Here is a 16,903-nt window from a genome sequence, read left to right as displayed (position 1 = left end):
TCACTGCCGTGAGCTTACATGCAGCTTGCTGTTTGGTCGTTGCATGTACATAAATGACAGTATCATCTGCGTACATTTGAATCTCAGACTCATTGCATACAGTGGGAAGATCATTTATGTAAAGGCTAAACAACAGGGGCCCCAGAATTGATCCCTGAGGTACACCGATATCACAACTAATTAATAGCATTAGGGGAGAAGTTGAACATTGAAAGCTTTGCAAGTAGAACACCATGATCCACAGTGTCAAAGGCTTTCTTTAGATCTAAGAATTTGGCCCCAACAACTCCCCCATTTATTGAACAATCAGAGAAAACAGGGATTCTATAAATGGAGGTAGAGGACTTGTCACTCATTATCTCCACACAGAGTCTACAAAATATTAAGACCAGCAATTTCCATGAAGTAGACTAACCAGATGAATCTAGGTGAAATATATGAATTATTGATTTCACCTATCCAGTCCATTTCAGTCATGGATAGGGGGTGTAGATGAAGGGGAGGAGAGGTTAAAGATGGATTTTTAAACCTTGAGACAATTGAGACATACAGTAGATTGTGCTAAAGGTGGTGTGTGTGTGTGTGTGTGTGTGTGTGTGTGCGCGCGCATGCGCTGTGTTGGGTGTCTGTGGATATGCAAGTAATGTGTGCCTGTTGTTCATCCATGTAAGCATGCCTGTCTCCATCATCTGTGTGTGTGTGTGTGTGTGTGTGTGTGTGTGTGTGCGTGTGTGTGCGTGTGTGTGCGTGTGTGTGCGTGTGTGTGTGTAGGCTGAGCCAGCCCCCTCAGACCCTGGTGGAGCTCGGTGAGAGCCTGAAGCTCTTGGAGACTATCCAGGGCGATCTGGCCAAGACAGAGGCTCAGATCCCTCCCATCCACGAACAGTTTGCTATCCTGGAGAAATACGAGGTCACCGTGGAACAGGCTGTAAGCAGCTCGCTGATTAATAAACACACACACGCACGCACAGTATACAGCATTTAGCGGGAAATGGGTCCATTCACAGCGATGGGTCATCACACACACACACAACCACCACACAGGCTCACTCACTCAGAAACAAGGACAGATTGTGTACAGTCCCACGGCGCTTTTGTGGTGATGACCTGTGGAACTAATTAATGATCAGTTTATTTGAATTCAGTGGAGAATACAGTAGCACTAGGCTACTTGGCTTGCTAGTTAACTTGCTAGCAGCTGAACAGTTAGAAAACACAGCTTATAACATATTGCGAGTTTACACACCTTTTTAGGCTGACATAAATCTGTATGAACTGAAAATCAAGAGTGTAGGCCTACATCATAGTCGGTTGTATCAGGATAGGTTTTGGTTTGATTGATTTTTTGCTTACCCACTTTTTTTATTTACCACTGCATCAGTGCATAGGTACACAATGCCACATATGTAATATATACAGTACATACATGCACTGATTTCACAAGTGTAATTTTTACATGATCTTAAATGATTTAGGATATAATATAATGTATATTATATTGTCATACATCACTGTATTGCTGCAGTCTATGCAAACTAATGATGTATGACCACCCACACACACACACACACACACACACACACACACACACACACACACACATTCTCACCAATGCACTGTCATACTATATCCATGACTTGCAGTGACGTCACTGTTCTGTTGACGTTGCCATATTGACTCCCAGTTTGTCTACCTTTGCTATTTTATCGTACATTACTGAGTACCAATTAAAATGCCTGGCGTATGGTTTACCGATGGTTGTAATGCTCGTTTGGGGGTAGAGGGTTTGAAATGTCATTGTTTGCTCACTGAGATGTGAGATGTGAGATGTGACAATGTAACAGCAATTTAGAAACATACCGTTATCTCACCTTCCAGGTAATGAGGACTTTTACTATTGAAGATGAAGGTCTTTTGGATTGTTCACCCACCCTGAAGTGAAATGCCAAAATGCATCTGTGCCTTTGCACACCTTAACACTGGAATACAGAGATGGGTTGTGGATATTATTGCAGACTTTAGTGGTGTCAGCGATCTTGGGTCACATACTCCAAACGACTTCAGTCTTTTGAAATATCTTTCCTTTTCTTCCAAAGTCAGATGAGGCATTTGCTCGCTTGTTGTATAGTCGGTGGTTGTAATGGAACGCTGTTTGGTTCACTGCAAGACATGGATAAACACCCACACAAACATGAACACTGAAAAAGGGTTGATCTCGTCAACATCCCACCTATCCCACACCCACAGGTGCAGGAGATGCTGGAGTCGCTGAACAGGGAGTGGCTGTGGTTCCAGCAGGTGGTGATTGACAGCGATGTCATGCTGAAGAAGCACAAGGAGAAGTTCAAGAGCGGCCTCATCCTCTCCTCCGAGGAGTTCAAGAAGAAGATGCAGACCGCTGTGAAGGAGTTCAACACCACAGGTCACACCCTTTCTCACTCCCTCTCTCTTTCTCACACACACACAAACATACATTATCACAAAGTGGATTTGCACTGTGATGATTTATGATTGTTTACAGTATGTATGTCTGTCTAGAAATGTGTGCCCATGTGTGCATGCGCGCCTCCATGTGCATTTGCGTGTGTACAAGCGTGTGTGTGTGTGTGTGTGTGTGTGTGTGTGTGTGTACAGTTCCCTAACTCTCCCCTGGCACACACACGACCACAGAAGGCATTTTTGCAATCCTTTTATGATGCGTGGCTTCATGGTGTGCTTGTGTGTGCATGTGTGCGCGCCCGTGCGTGTGTGTCTAAGTTACCGACAGTTCTGCCGCACACCCCCCCCCCACCCCCACACCCCCCAGGACCAGATGACTCGGCTGGGTGTCTATCTGCATGTCTGACATGATGCAAGGCCTCAGCCTTGACTGGCCCAGTGGGTGGTCACAACCCTGCTTGGCGAAGCAGCAGGCTGAGGCATCTCTCTCTCTCTCTCTCTCTCTCTCTTTCTCTCTCTCTCTCTCTCTCTCTCTCTCTCTCTCTCTCTCTCTCTCTCTCTCTCTCTCTCTCTCTCTCTCTCTCTCTCTCTCTCTCTCTCTCTCTCTCTCTCTCTCTCTCTCTCTCTCTCTCTCTTCATCTCCACCCCTCTGCTTCCCTCATCTCCTCTCTCTGTCTGTCCCTCTCTTTAACTGGGTTTCCATCCAACTGTCAAGTGGATTAACAGGAGGAGAAACTACCACACACATACTGTAAAATATTATCACATTCTTACATCGTTCCTACAAGGTATCTTGTATATTAATTATTAACCGTATACTTACAGTACCTGGTAGGTTCCACAATGTAAAACACAGGTTAATTACCTGCTATTTTTTAGAATTTAACAAAATAATTACCAGGAATTACTTCCTCTTACTATATAATTACCTTCTACATGCCAGGTATTTACTGTATTGTAAAATATAGGGAAAGGACAATATTTTTTTTCTCGCAATTCAATACAATCATGATATGATGTAATAAATAAAACTTTAGTGACAACAAAGTATGACTGCAGAATTATGTTTATTTATGAGCCACAAATTCTTCTAGCAGTGGCATTGGCTTGCTAGAATGTAAACAACCATTTAAAAAAGTAAGCAAATAATATAATTTCGATGGAGAGCTTGTGAAAGTGTGATGGGCAAGCTGTCTTATTTCGGCCTACTACAGCAGAATAAAATGTTGCTAATATCACCATTCATTTGTCTGTCCCACAAAACGTATTGTCATATTTTTGTATTGCGATATATTGAATTTCGTTATATCGTGCCATCCCTAATAAAATAAAGTGCCACCAATACTTGGATGGAAAGCCAGCATCTGTCTGTGGCTCTCCGTCAGTCTCTCTCCGTTTCTCCCTCTGTCCTCACTGAGACATTACTGAGCTATACGAGGACCCATCAGAGCCAATAGCCTGTATCTAATCTGCTCCTGCTCCTGATGATTCCCGACTACGCGGCTGCTCCCTTCCACTGCATAAGTGACGGCCCCGACTGGAAGACGCACCATGACAGCTCCTCTTTCCCTCCTCTTCTCTTTTCCCATCTGTTCCTCCCTACTTCCATCTCTCCTCCTCTCTCCCTTTTGCTTCCTCCGAGCCCGTTCCCTTCCTCGCCGCTCACCTCAGCCACCTCCGTCTCTCCTCTCTCCCCCTCTTCCCCATCCTCCCACCCGCCTTGTTTTCCTAACAGCCGAGTGTTTACTCCATGTCGGGCCTCATCATCCATTCTGACTGGGCCTGCGCTGGGAGGATTTGCTCATCTCCCTCCTCTTTTGTTTGTTCCCTTATTTGCTGTTTCCATTAAAGACGAAATTGAAATCTCCTGTGTTGGCACGTGCACGTGCGCACACACAGGCACGTGCACACGCGGGCGTCGTGCCGCACATGCCTGCCACACGCGTCGACTAACAAAACAAAGACGCGCCGCGCCGAGGCATATGAAAGAGCACAAACCTCTCGTCCTACTTTCGCTTTACCTTCTTCTCATCCTTTCGCTCCACTTCCCCGCTCCCTCCCCGCCCACCCACCTCCCTCCCCTCTGCTTTTAGTTCATGCGAGTGCGGTGGGAGACGGTGTGATCTGTGTTTTGTTTTTGTGTTGTGTTTTCTTTTCTCTTTCGTCACGACAGAGCTGACTTTTCCCCTTTCTCCATCTGTTACTCGCTTTCTCGACGCATCCAAAACCGCCTGCCACCCCTCCCCTCCCCCACCAAAGTTTTTCACATTTTCAACACCTTCTTCTTCTTCCCTCTCCCTGTGACAAAGTTGAACATTAGGAACAGACGAACTTCTCAAGTTACGCGAAGAAGACCTCCTTTTTCCTCTTCTTTTTCCCACCACCACACACACACACACACACACGTGCTGCTGCTCCGACTTCGGCTGCAATTCCCGGGCTCCTTGAAGGCTTTCTCCTCTCCGTCCGCGGCGCTACTTCCGAAAACCGGTGCGAGGAGAGGATGTAGGGAATGTTTGGAGCGTTTGCAGGGGAAAAACAAAGGCGGTCCTCGGCAGGTTAATGAGGCCAGGAGGCAGCTTTGTGCCGAGCCTCATCAGTATTCAACAGAGGCCTCCCTCTCTCGCACTCCCAATAATATCCCAGTCATTTGGGTCAGCCACATCACTGTGCCTCTGTGAAGGGCACTGTGCCTCTGTGAAGGGCACCCACACACACAGAGAGAGAGAGAGAGAGAGAGAAATAGAGGGAGAGAGAAGTCTCTGACGGTTTAATATAGACACAGTCTCATCAAACGCTCACCTCCTTATTCTCTCTAATCATTAGCTCCGTCCCTCACTGTCTCTCTTTGTCTTCCTTCCAATTTTCTCACTCTCTCCACCTCTTTCACCCTGACCCTTCCCCTTCTCTCTCTGTTTATCTTTCTTACTCTCTCTCTCTCTCTCTCTCTCTCTCTCTCGCCCCCCCACATACAATTTGATAGGCAAAGTGGCTAATCATATATGAATTATATGGAGATCTCTAGTGGCCATGGCAGGCTATTGGTTCCTCATTAGGATTTCACTCACTTCAGCGTAGGCCAGCTTCCAACAACGAGAACGAGGGCAGCAAAGTACAGTAAGGGCCTAACTGAAAGCAGATATGAGCTGTGAGTGTGTGTGTGTGTGTGTGTGTGTGTCCCGCCGGGGCCTGGGAGCTGGGACCTCGTCGTCGAGCTGTGTGTGTGTGTGTGTGTGTGTGTGGTGAGCGCAGGCCCAGTCTATGAGTAGATGGGAGGAGGAGGAGGAGCAGCGGCAGAGGGAAAGCTGTGAAGATCAAATATCCCGTAAATCAAAGCTGTCGCACGGCCGAGCGGGGGCCGTGGGAGCCCCGGGTGTGTGTGGGGCTCCTGGCCGAGCGGGGGTAGGAGGGAGGGGGCAGTGAGGATACCTGGGCTCCGGGCCAGCTCCTCCTCCTCCCCTCCCCTCTCCCCTCTGCGTCCCCTCGCCCTCTTTTTTCTCCTTTTACTCTCCTCACATCTCCTCGCCTCTCTTCTCCTCTCCCTTGCCCTTTCCTCCTTTAATCTCCTCTCCTCCTTCCTTCAGCCTCCCTCCGCCCCCTCCTCCCGCCGCACCCCATCGGCCCGTTTCATGTCACCCCTTTTCCCCTTCCTCCCCCATCTCTCCTCTCCCTCCATTCCTTTCCCCAGACATAATAGCTCTTTCTCCCCACTCTCATGCTACAATTTTCCCCCCTTTCTCTCTCTCTCTTTTTCTCTTTCTATATCACTCTCTCCAACTCTGGTGGATGGTGGGTGGACAATGTGACCTCGACCAGTCCAGCTGTGAAATAACATTAATGGCGCGCGGGGAGAAACAGCCCAACACCAACACCACCACCACCACCACCACCACCACCGCCCCCCCACCCTCCACCCTTCCAACACTGCCGGTGTTTAAACGAAACATCACACAGATAACCATCGGTCCTCGCAATCTCCCAACTCCTCCGCCGTCTAATTATGTCACAACTGTTTCACCGAGCACGGCGTCACAGAGGTGTTAAATTAGCGGCTCGGCTTAATGTCGCACGCACGTGTAATGTGTCAGTTCAGCTGGAGTGTGTGTGTGTGTGTGTGTGTGTGTGTGTGCATGGGGGTGGAGGTGTGACTTTATTAAGATGAAGTACGGTATTACTTATTTTGCAGCATCTCTCTGTGTGTGTTTGTGTGTGTGTGTGTGTGTGTGTGTGTGTGTGTGTGTGTGTGTGGATGTGTGCGCACGACACGCAAACCTACATGTGTATTCTATGTGTTTTGCCTCTTTATTGACAGGCATTATATTTGTTTTGGGTTTTTTTCTGCACCACATCTGTGAGTGTTTGTTAATGTATGTGCGTCTGGCTTTGTTTTTGTGCTTGCGTATGGACATATGTGTGTGTGTGTATGTTTGTGTCTTTGTGTGCGTGTGTGTGTGCGCTTGCCAACGTGTATTCTGCGTGTGCCGCGTCCAGGTCCGTTTGGCAGCGCTGTGAGCAGCGAGTCGGCCTTGGAGCAGATAGCGGCGCTCCGCGGCCAACTGGAGGCCCTGAAGCAGGAGGAGAGCATCATCCTCCACGGCCTGAGCATCTTCAAGATAGAACAACCGCCCTCCAAAGACGTCCAGACGCTGGAGAAGGTCTGACGCTCCACTGACCCGCCACACTCATAGTCAAAATCCACAGTTGGGTGGTACGGCCATAAGATGGACCAATATGTGTGAGCAGGCCAAGGACCTGAGGATGTGTTTTTAACTACTTCCTCATGTACTTTGTTTTTCACTCCTCCCTGGCTTCACTTTCAACACTTTAAATCCCCAGAGTGGATATATCTAGTCTGACTCAATGTCTCACGAGGGAATGGTGTTTTTGTAGTTCCCCACGGAGCGAGCAGACAGTCCAATTGTTTTTTTCGCCACTCGCGTTGCAAAATCCACAACCTGCTCGTCACATTCGCTCCACCTCGGTCCTCCATGTCCCACACTGAGCTACATGCATGACAGCGTCCATTATCCAGCTTTTTGCGCTGCCCAGGATTGTGATTAGTTGGAGGTTTTTTTTAGGGTTGTATTCCCACAGATAAACAACAAAGCCTGACCCTTCTGCAATGGCAGGTTGTGCATTGCAGTTAAGTGGCACATCCTATCCACAACAAGAGATCGATTCATGAATTTTTAAGATAAGATAAGATAAGAAAAACTTTATTGTCCACTAAATTTACATAAAATGGAAATTTGTCTTTGGCAATCTGGCTACACAATAAAAACAGACGGTACACAGTATAAAACAGACAGTACACAGTATAAAACAGACAGTACACAGTATAGAACAGACAGTGAAGAGCAACTAAAATATATTTTTTTTACACATTTCTTTCGTCCTTGTCTTTTCAGAAAGTTAGTACAGTGTTTTGTTTTGTTTTTTCCTATCTGATCAGCCAATTTTGGCCTGTTGTTCATTCCACTCCATTGACCTAGCTGCTTTTTGTGGAGCCTTTCATGAATTTTTAAGATAAGATAAGATAAGAAAAACTTTATTGTCCACTAAATTTACATAAAATGGAAATTTGTCTTTGGCAATCTGGCTACACAATAAAAACAGACAGTACACAGTATAAAACAGACAGTACACAGTATAAAACAGACAGTACACAGTATAGAACAGACAGTGAAGAGCAACTAAAATATATTTTTTTTACACTTTTTTACACATTTTTTTCGTCCTTGTCTTTTCAGAAAGTTAGTACAGTGTTTTGTTTTGTTTTTTCCTATCTGAGCAGCCAATTTTGGCCTGTTGTTCATTCCACTCCATTGACCTAGCTGCTTTTTGTGGAGCCTTTCTCATGCTATTATGTTATGCTCAATATAACTGGAGATGGAGAGGCTTGTTGGAGTTTTATTCTCCCGTACTTCTTTGTCGATCAGTTCTATTGCCTGCTGAGTTTCCATTTATTGTGCAGTGTAGCATTGAGGCTTAACAATGGCCACATAAATGTATTATCCATGGGTTTTGAGGGAATATTTTTTGTTGTGAATGCTGGCCTTGTAACGGTCCTACGTGTATTGCAGGAGGCATGAAATTATTCACCTTTGTTTTGTGTGCACATGCGTGTTTGGGTGTGTGCATGCATGTGTGCATGGCTCTGTGTGTGTATGTGTGTGTTGTACAGGACCTAGACTACCTGCAGCAGGTTTGGGGGATCACGCGGGAGTGGAACGCCAACTGGGACACGTGGAAGGCCGGTCAGTTCGCCACACTGCAGACGGAGAGCATGGAGAACACGGCACAAGCCATGTTCAAGAAACTCCACAAACTCAGCAGAGACCTCAAGGTCAGTTCACACACACAGAGTTCACCCAGGAGCTATAGACTTCGGATGGCTGCTACAGTGTGACAGCCATGGTTTAATTTTGCAGTATCAAGTATCAAGCGTATCATTACCTGTGTCTGATGAAGATTTCTATATAAGCATATTTGCCATACCTGCACATCTTTGAATACTGTGTGAATACTTACTGTTTACTCTTTGCAATTTACTTGTTCCTCTCATGCAAATATACCCTGAATACTAAAATAATACATTTACTCGGCATTAAACAGTCTAGTAGTTGTGCTTTGATCATGTTTTGTGTAGAAAGAACAGTGAATTACACTTTAAGTATACAAAGTTTGCAGACTCTTAGGGGAGATCATTAGAAGTATTTTTAGCTGTGGGCCCAAAGACTTTGCCTAAAAATGCAATTTACAATGACAGCTAAAAACATTTTTTATGGCCTTCCCTGAGGGTGCACAAAATTTGGTACTTACATCGCAAAGTGCACAATTCCCCCAAAATAGACCTCTCAGCAGCTCTGCCATGTAGATTGCTCAGTGGTGATGGCCTGTATTTTGTCTGATGGCAGGACAAGCATTGGGACATAGTGGATTTCTCCAAGAACAAGATTGACCAGTTCAAGAGGACCATCCCCCTCATTACTGACCTGAGGAACCCTGCCATGAGAGACAGGTACTGATTGGAACCAAAGGATCCATTTACTTTTCAGATATTGTTTTCAGTCCAAGTACCTGAGTCCCCCTCATCGTTTTCTGACTCAGAACTCAACAGGCCAGTCTCCTCTTATACACATCGCCTCAGATCTCGCGCTGAAAATCTCTTTTCCTCACTTCAAACGCTAGGCAGGATTCTTTTGTGTAGAGCTACGCCAGATCGATGCTATTAAGGGATGATGAGAACATCTGGCAAATGACTAAAAGGGTAGACATTCAGCACAGTCCTGTAGCATAAGCTCATTACTGTATTTAGTCCAGGCTGCTTTTCCTGAAACTTGCTCCACTGCCTCCTTTCCAAGGTCTTCCTCTCAGTCTCATTTCCCCTCATCAGTGTCTCTAGCTCCTTTCCCAGTGGACTGTCCGGGCCTTTCCTCCGTTCTGTCCTCACTCGAGGAACCTGGCGCCACGGAGGAATGTACACATACTCCCTCTAAGAAAAAAACGAAAATTCCTACTTTTTCGGCACCAGCGTCCCTGTCCGGGCTCATCCAACCCGCTTTGTCAAAATTGGTCCCGGCGTTGCCAAAAATAAGGTTGGGTCGAGCTCAGCACGAGTTGTTTTGACAAGAAGCCAAAGGCAGGCAGCAGGGATGAGCGGGCGACGGCGATGGGTCTTATCGTCAGTGATGTAACCTTCTGAAAGAGCCTTCCTCGGCCCGCTGCGCTCGGGGAATAAATGAAAATAAACAGAGGATTAGATCTGAAGCCGCACCGCAAAACAGCAAGAGTAAAAAAAAAAAAAAAAAAAAAGAGATAGAAAACACATTTTTCCCTTGCTCTGCGCGTCCCCTGGTTGTTATGGTAGTCGGTGAGGGTAATGAAAGAGAAAGAGACACATCGAGAGAGATGGCAAAGAGTCTTGTCTGTATTAAACATGGGTGTATGTGCCTTGTGGTTAATGTCAAGTGTGGCTAAGGTACCTGGGTCTCCAAGGGGTTGCCTAGTGAGAGGAATGTTACTGTGATTAAAATGGTGGAGAACAGCCAGAGGGTGATAGTTGGCACAGATTCTCCTCCGTCTCCTCCCCCTCTATTTCACCCTCCATCCCTCTCCTCTCAGTGCCAGCTGTCAGTTATGTCAGTCAGTGTGCTAATGATGCTCCCTTACAGAGCTCGCAGTACAGTGATGCATCTGTCATGCCCAGATATCTCTCTATTCATATGTAAGCAGTCCACAAATGGCCTAGTTTTGTATACTTTGGTTTTTAGGCAAGATAAGCAATTCATGATACGTAAACATTCACTTTTTACTACTGTGCTGTTGCCACAGCGCCATGGTCATCAAGAGGCAAATGTAGGTCAGTCAGTCAGGGGTGAGACAGTTCACTCATCTATGCCTGGATGCTATCGGACTTCATCGACTGTACAAATAATGTCTGTTCTTTATTGAGCAGTGTCTAATTAATACAAATAAGTGAAAGTTGTATCATTGTGAAAACTCTAACTATGAATCTTCACACCTTAGCTGCAAATTTTCACACAACTCCTTGTATGCAAATGAAATTCACATGATGTACTTCCAGGTTTTTCATGGTGATTAGCTTCTATGGACTGCTGTGATGCAGTCATGTTTGGCATAAGATGCTCATGAATCAGTTGCTAACGTTAACTAGCAAATAGCCAAACATTACTGAACTCTCCATAGAAGAGCTGAAGCCACGTGATCAACTAGGGAGCTAGAGAACTGAGATAATTTCCAAATAAGCTGATCATTTAGGAAAAAACAAATCAGGAACGATACTTGGTACCAGAAATGGTCATGACAGAAAGCAACAGGTGTTCTTCTGAATGGGTACTACGATTGAATTATGGGTACTAAGAATGCATTAAAAATTCAAGAGGGTCCGAGGCACTCTGTTGCAATTACCAAAAGTTAAAAGCCTTTATTTAACTTTGGCAATTTGACCACAGCCCGACAAAGGCTCATTTGAGCTGAAATGTGTCATCAGTTTTTAACTATTCAAATTGCCAATGTGAAATACATGGCTTTAACTTTTATCATTATCACAATAGAGTGCCTCAGACCCTCTTTGATAACTTTAACTATAAACGAGTGAATTTGTTTTATAGTTACATCATTGCCCTGAATGCACTGTGGGCCTGCACAGAATCCATACTTTTTTCCTTTTCAGCACTGCTACTGCACACCTACTGTATACTTTGAGTCTGACCATATATCCAATGGGACCTTTTTCTTCCAGGCACTGGCAGCAAATCCGCCACGAGCTGCAGCGCCCCTTTGACCAAACGGCTGCTGAGTTCACCCTGGAGAAGATCATCTCCCTGGGCCTGGACCAGTGTGCTGACAGGATCTGTGAAATCTCTGGGGCCGCCAGCAAGGAGCTCTCCATAGAACAGGTCCAGTCCCTCTCTCCCTCCGGACCAACACTCAGCGGGCTCTGTCTAGCTTTTCCTGCCTCCATTCTTCTTGACACTTGCCTTTCTTCTGAAAAAGGCAAAGGGAGACAGCTGGTATAATGCAGATCAATGCAGATGTGGGCTGCACCGGCTGCCTTTGTCTCCCTATTTTTAGGTTTTTGCCTGCCAAGATATGGAGCTTGTCTTTTCCCACTGGCTTACAGTTTTTGTCACCTTTCTTCCCTCCCTCTTTCCCTCTTTGTCCCCCTCTCCCTCTCCCTCTCTCCACCCCTTTCGAAAGGTCATCAACATTAGTGTTCGTATTTTCCACGGCTAAGTTATTCATTTGACCCTTGGCATCTGTCAGTACAGTGCCATTCTCTGGGGTCAGTTATATGAGACTCTTGTTATGGTTACAGGGGTCAAAGGGCAGTGTGGATATCCTTTCAAATCGCATTTACCCCGTAACCCTGAATTCTTTTGCATGTATGTGTGTGTGTGAGCTCTGTACCTCATGCATACACCATTAGGGCCATATCAGGGTATCAAAGCGGTACGGGCCGTAGTGCTGCTGGGAATGATGAATGGCTGCCAGGTGCTGGGGTCCATGTGGTAATCATTCCAGGTAAGGGCTGTTAGCAGGGGAACACAAAGGGTTAAGTAGCTGTGGCGGCTCGTAGCTGTAGCCTCCTAGTCCTCCGTAGCCTCTGGCGGCAGCTCATCAGCTTATTCCCCAACATCTCCAAGGGCCTGTGTGGATGAGGTCTAGAGCTCAGGCAGGCAGGCGGGCAGGCGGTGGGGGAAATGGAGACAAGACTTAATTTCCTCCAGACCAGAACTGGGACTGGGAGAGAGGGCATGGGGGGGCGGGAAAGGGCTCAGGCTTTGTGTAGCTGACTGCCTGCCCGGTTCCCAGCCTCCTTGCCTCTAGGCCTGGTGTCCCGGGGCAGCGCAGCCAGTCCGCGGAGCAGCCCTGCCTGTCAACCTGTGTCAACCTCCCCGCCGCCCCCGCCGCCCCCGGCCCCCCTCCACCCCCCCTCCACTTCCCCAGCACTCGCAGAGGTTACATCAATACAGATTTAGTGTGTGAATAGCCTCGGCCTAAGGAGCCAGAGGTGTCGGAATCAGACCCTCCAATCAAACCCCCGCACCCCCCCCAAACCTCACCACGGTTCACTGACAAGTCATCCTGTAGAGGAGGGGGGCGGGAGAGAGAGAGAGGGAGAACAATAAAGAGATGCCGCTACATGCCGTCATCATGGCGCTTATTTCTAAACGCTTCTCGGCCTCTGATGTGTGCGAGCCGCAGCACTCAATAGATGCTGAGATCAATGGTTCCCTGCCTGTAGTGCTGCCTCAAATCATCATAAAAAGTGACTGTTGGGCTGGTGAAAGAAGAAAAGCAAAGGGGGGAAAAAAAATTTCTCTCTCTCTCTCCTTTCGCCTCCTCCCAGTGGCGAGCGTTTGTGCTGGAGATGCGTTCCGTCTGTTAACTTTACACTCTGGCTTTGATATCGCAGGGCCTGGAGGGCATCACCGAGACGTGGGAGGAGACGTTCCTGGACATCGCTCCTTACAAAGACAAGGGCCACCACCGGCTGAGGTGAGGCGGGGGGGCCCCTGGAGGCTCGGTTTGGGTGGAGGGGGTCGGCGGGTCAAAGGTCAGTCGGCTCTAAAGGTGAAGGAGGAGGTCACTGGTTACGAGGCTGTGGTGAAAATCAGGTGATTGGTGTTTGTGTTAATCCCCTCCCTGGCTTGCGGCTTAACTGCAAGTATTTGTCAGTGGGATGATTTAAACAGGGGAATATTGTTAGGTTTTGTTTTTTTAATATGTTGTTGCTTGTCTTGTTCAGGCAGGATAATGTTCCCTTTCAAGGTTTGTCTTTTTAAAAATACAAAGCAGGGGTGCGTGATTAGTCATCTACCATCACCCCCCTCTCCCACACACACACAAACATGCACCCCCCCCGCCCAACCCCCCCCCCCCCCCCCAAAAATAAAATAAAATGAAATACTGGGATTTTGCCAGCATTGAGTCAGATCAGAATCACTCACTCTGCACCACAAAACCCTTGAAACACACAAGCTTCTCTCAAAACAGACTGACACGGCATCCATAAATAGACTCTCTCTCTCCCTCTCTCTCTCTCTCTCTCTCTCTCTCTCTCTCTCTCTCTCTCTCTCTCTCTCTCTCTCTCTCTCTCTCTCTCACACACGTGGCCAGGTCTGGGCTTGGTCCCTACAAAATTCAATTTGTGCTCTAATTCCATATCAAAAACATGGTCACAGCTCTGTGTTCGTGGAGCGGGACACAAACAAGCAAGGACACAGTCTCAGCGTGGCTCCTCCCGCTGCCTCATTATAGCTGTGCCCTCAAGTAACAGATTTGTCCTTAATTGGCGAGTTGTCCTAATTGACTTTAGCTAATTTATGGATTAGATTATTTTTACCCTCTTGCCTAATTGAACCATAACTTTCATGTGTTTCCCTGGCTGGCTGGGTGGAGGGTAATTGGTGCTGAGCGCTGTGAGTTGTGTGTGTGTGTGTGCGCGCGTGTGGAAGTTGAAGGTTTTGCACCATCACATTCAGTTATGTACAGCATCCATATTGGGAATGAATCCAATAAGTGCAATGTGGAGGAAAACAACAACAGCAGCACCTGAGCAGGAGTAAACAGCGGGAGCGTCCATTTCTCAAGCTGATGGAGTGTAGCGCCTTGGGGTGCTAGTCCATCTAGAGATGTATTCATTCTCCGAGCGTTTGTGTTAGTCTGGGTGGCACCGGTGTATTAACGCAGATTCAGTGGCTCTGAAGTACTGGGGATGGAGTGAGAGAGAACGAGAGGGAGAGCAAAAAAGAGGGGATTATAGTGGAAAAGCTCAAGCTTTTAAGAGTTCTGATAAGCAACGACCTTAAAGTCTGTGGGCCTTACAATGGCCGACTCGACAGCTTATCTGCAACAGGGCATCTGTGGCGTCTGGGACAAGCTTGGCTTTTACCTACACAAAATTCTTTTCAGCAGACATGAATAGCTTACATTTAAAACTGAAGATATTATTAGTTAAGTCTAGGATTTGGCTCTTACAGGCTCTTACAGGCCAAATGGAAATTCTTGGTTGGTTTGAAATGTTTGTTTTGTTACACTTAGCTTTTCTGCTCACACCTCTCCTCTGGTGCTTAGAACTAGCCCGAGGCATGTCCGCTGTTGTTGTGTACGACTACCTGTGCGTAGTGTGTTGATGATAATGCCTAACAACACCAAGAAATACACAGTGTTTCCAGAGGATTTTTTTTTGCGGCTGTTGTGGGTGAGGGTAATTTTGCTTCTGAGACCCAGGTTTGCTCCAGGATCAGTTCTAGTAGGTGTTGCAGTTGAAAAATCTCTCTTAATTGCATATTTCTATCATGATATGTGGATAATAGTGCTGTAATTGTATTGTAATTGTTTTTTTTCTGTTATGGGCAAGCAACCAATACCTTAAGTAGACCAATGAACTGAGTGAAATCAATAAGGCCCAATGATTAATTTTGACTGTATTTATAATTTTCTAACAGGAGTAATTTTCCAGCTGTGAAATCAGTGTTAAAGAAACACAAATCACATGAAAACACAAGGAATAATAAACAGACACCTTCCACCCAATCAGAGCTGAGTATTTTACCACGCCAGGGTGTAATGCTAAATGTTGGAGCACACAAAATATTTTACAGCCAACGTTGTTTGTAGATGTCTCCTTCGGGGGGTTTCTGTCTTCTTCTGCACTCCATGTTACATTCTGTCACCAGCTTCAGCATGTATATGCATGCTGTGTTTTTGTTGAGTGTGTGTGTGTGTATGCATATGAGCCTGCGTGTGTGTATATTAGCCGTGTCTAAAAGTGCGTGATGGCGAGGAGAGGAGGTTGAGATGTGTCAGGGATGAAAGTGCCGCATCTCTCCTTGGGGCTGTCAGCCTGTTACCAGGTGTCACATCAGCTCCTCTCGCCCACCTGCTTTCCAGCCTCCGCCAGACCGCTGCCACACACACACACACACACACACACACACACACTGCAGATAAGAGGGAGGTGTTGAGGATAAAGAGGAAGAGAAATGGAGGAAAGAGGAAGAGATAGAGAGGGAGAGAGAGAGAGGGGGTATAGGGATCATTAAAATGGAGGGAAAACAAAACAAATGTTCAGTTGGAGAGAGCAGAGAATGAGGGAGGTAGCGAGGATAAAATAAGATGCTGAAATGAGGAGAGCGAGAGGCGAAGGAGGACGGGGTAGGGGAGATTAGGTGGAAAGATTGGGGTTCAGGGAAAAGAGAATGGAAAGAGACAATTTCATCAAGGAAAGCCACCATACACAGGCCACAATCAAAGGCAACCAAGGATAACCAACCAACTAGTATATTTCCATCTGACTTTTATTCATTATACTCATTATACTACTTATACTATTAAGTACTATTACGTTATACTTTCAAATTAGGCACATTTTTGAAAACCAAAGCCCTGCTAAAGGCAATATTGTCCATTGTTGTTCTCTTAAAGGGGAGAAAGGGGGGATGAAAGTGAGATGAAGGGAGAGGTTGAGAAAAACAAACATGGATACACATGGAGCATCCAGGTAACCGGCTACCACTGCTACCACTGTCTATATGCCTGTTACCATTCCAAATTATCATCTCATCTCGCCATTTTACAGTTTGTTGACAGTGGAGACAGCAGAGTTCACACAGCCAGCATCAGCCAGCAAAAATGCAAAATAGATGGTGAGGTTTTGGTTCACCAACAGTCTAAAAATACATAGTTTGGATGGAAATGTCAAAGCTGGAGACGAGGGTTTACCACGCTGGCATGTTTTCCCCCGTTAGCTTCTCTTCTTCTTGTGTATCTATATAGAGGATAGAGAGAAGAACTGAGAGAGGCAGAGATTAGGCAGAAGTGGATGGGAGAGGGAGAGAGAGGGAGAGAGGGTGAGAGGGAAGGGTTTGGTATCGAAAACCAATTCACATTTGGAGCCGATAAGGAAATAATTGGAATTGGAATTGATAACGGT

At 46.4% G+C, this 16,903-nt stretch overlaps 1 protein-coding gene across 1 annotated transcript in view; it reads left to right on the top strand.

Moving 5' to 3' along the window:
- The window catches only part of dnah2 (dynein, axonemal, heavy chain 2), a gene marked incomplete at its 3' end in the record, with an annotated part of 154,027 nt that overhangs the window by 47,498 nt on the left and 89,626 nt on the right, over positions 1-16,903 (top strand). Inside the window, exons 22-28 of the mRNA XM_071519785.1 lie at positions 772-928; positions 2,248-2,422; positions 6,931-7,094; positions 8,624-8,785; positions 9,357-9,460; positions 11,705-11,861; positions 13,382-13,464. Of these exons, the coding sequence (XP_071375886.1) occupies positions 772-928; positions 2,248-2,422; positions 6,931-7,094; positions 8,624-8,785; positions 9,357-9,460; positions 11,705-11,861; positions 13,382-13,464 (1,002 nt within the window). The remainder of the gene's footprint in view (positions 1-771; positions 929-2,247; positions 2,423-6,930; positions 7,095-8,623; positions 8,786-9,356; positions 9,461-11,704; positions 11,862-13,381; positions 13,465-16,903) is intronic.

The sequence above is a fragment of the Centroberyx affinis genome, unplaced genomic scaffold, assembly GCF_046629955.1.
Source record: "Centroberyx affinis isolate AG114_WGS23_722 - 3 ecotype Tasmania unplaced genomic scaffold, CSIRO-AGI_Caff_v1 ptg000736l_1, whole genome shotgun sequence".
Lineage (NCBI taxonomy): Eukaryota > Metazoa > Chordata > Actinopteri > Beryciformes > Berycidae > Centroberyx > Centroberyx affinis.
The sequence above is the reverse complement of the archived record's forward strand: the minus strand, read 5'-3'. Positions and strand labels throughout refer to the sequence as shown.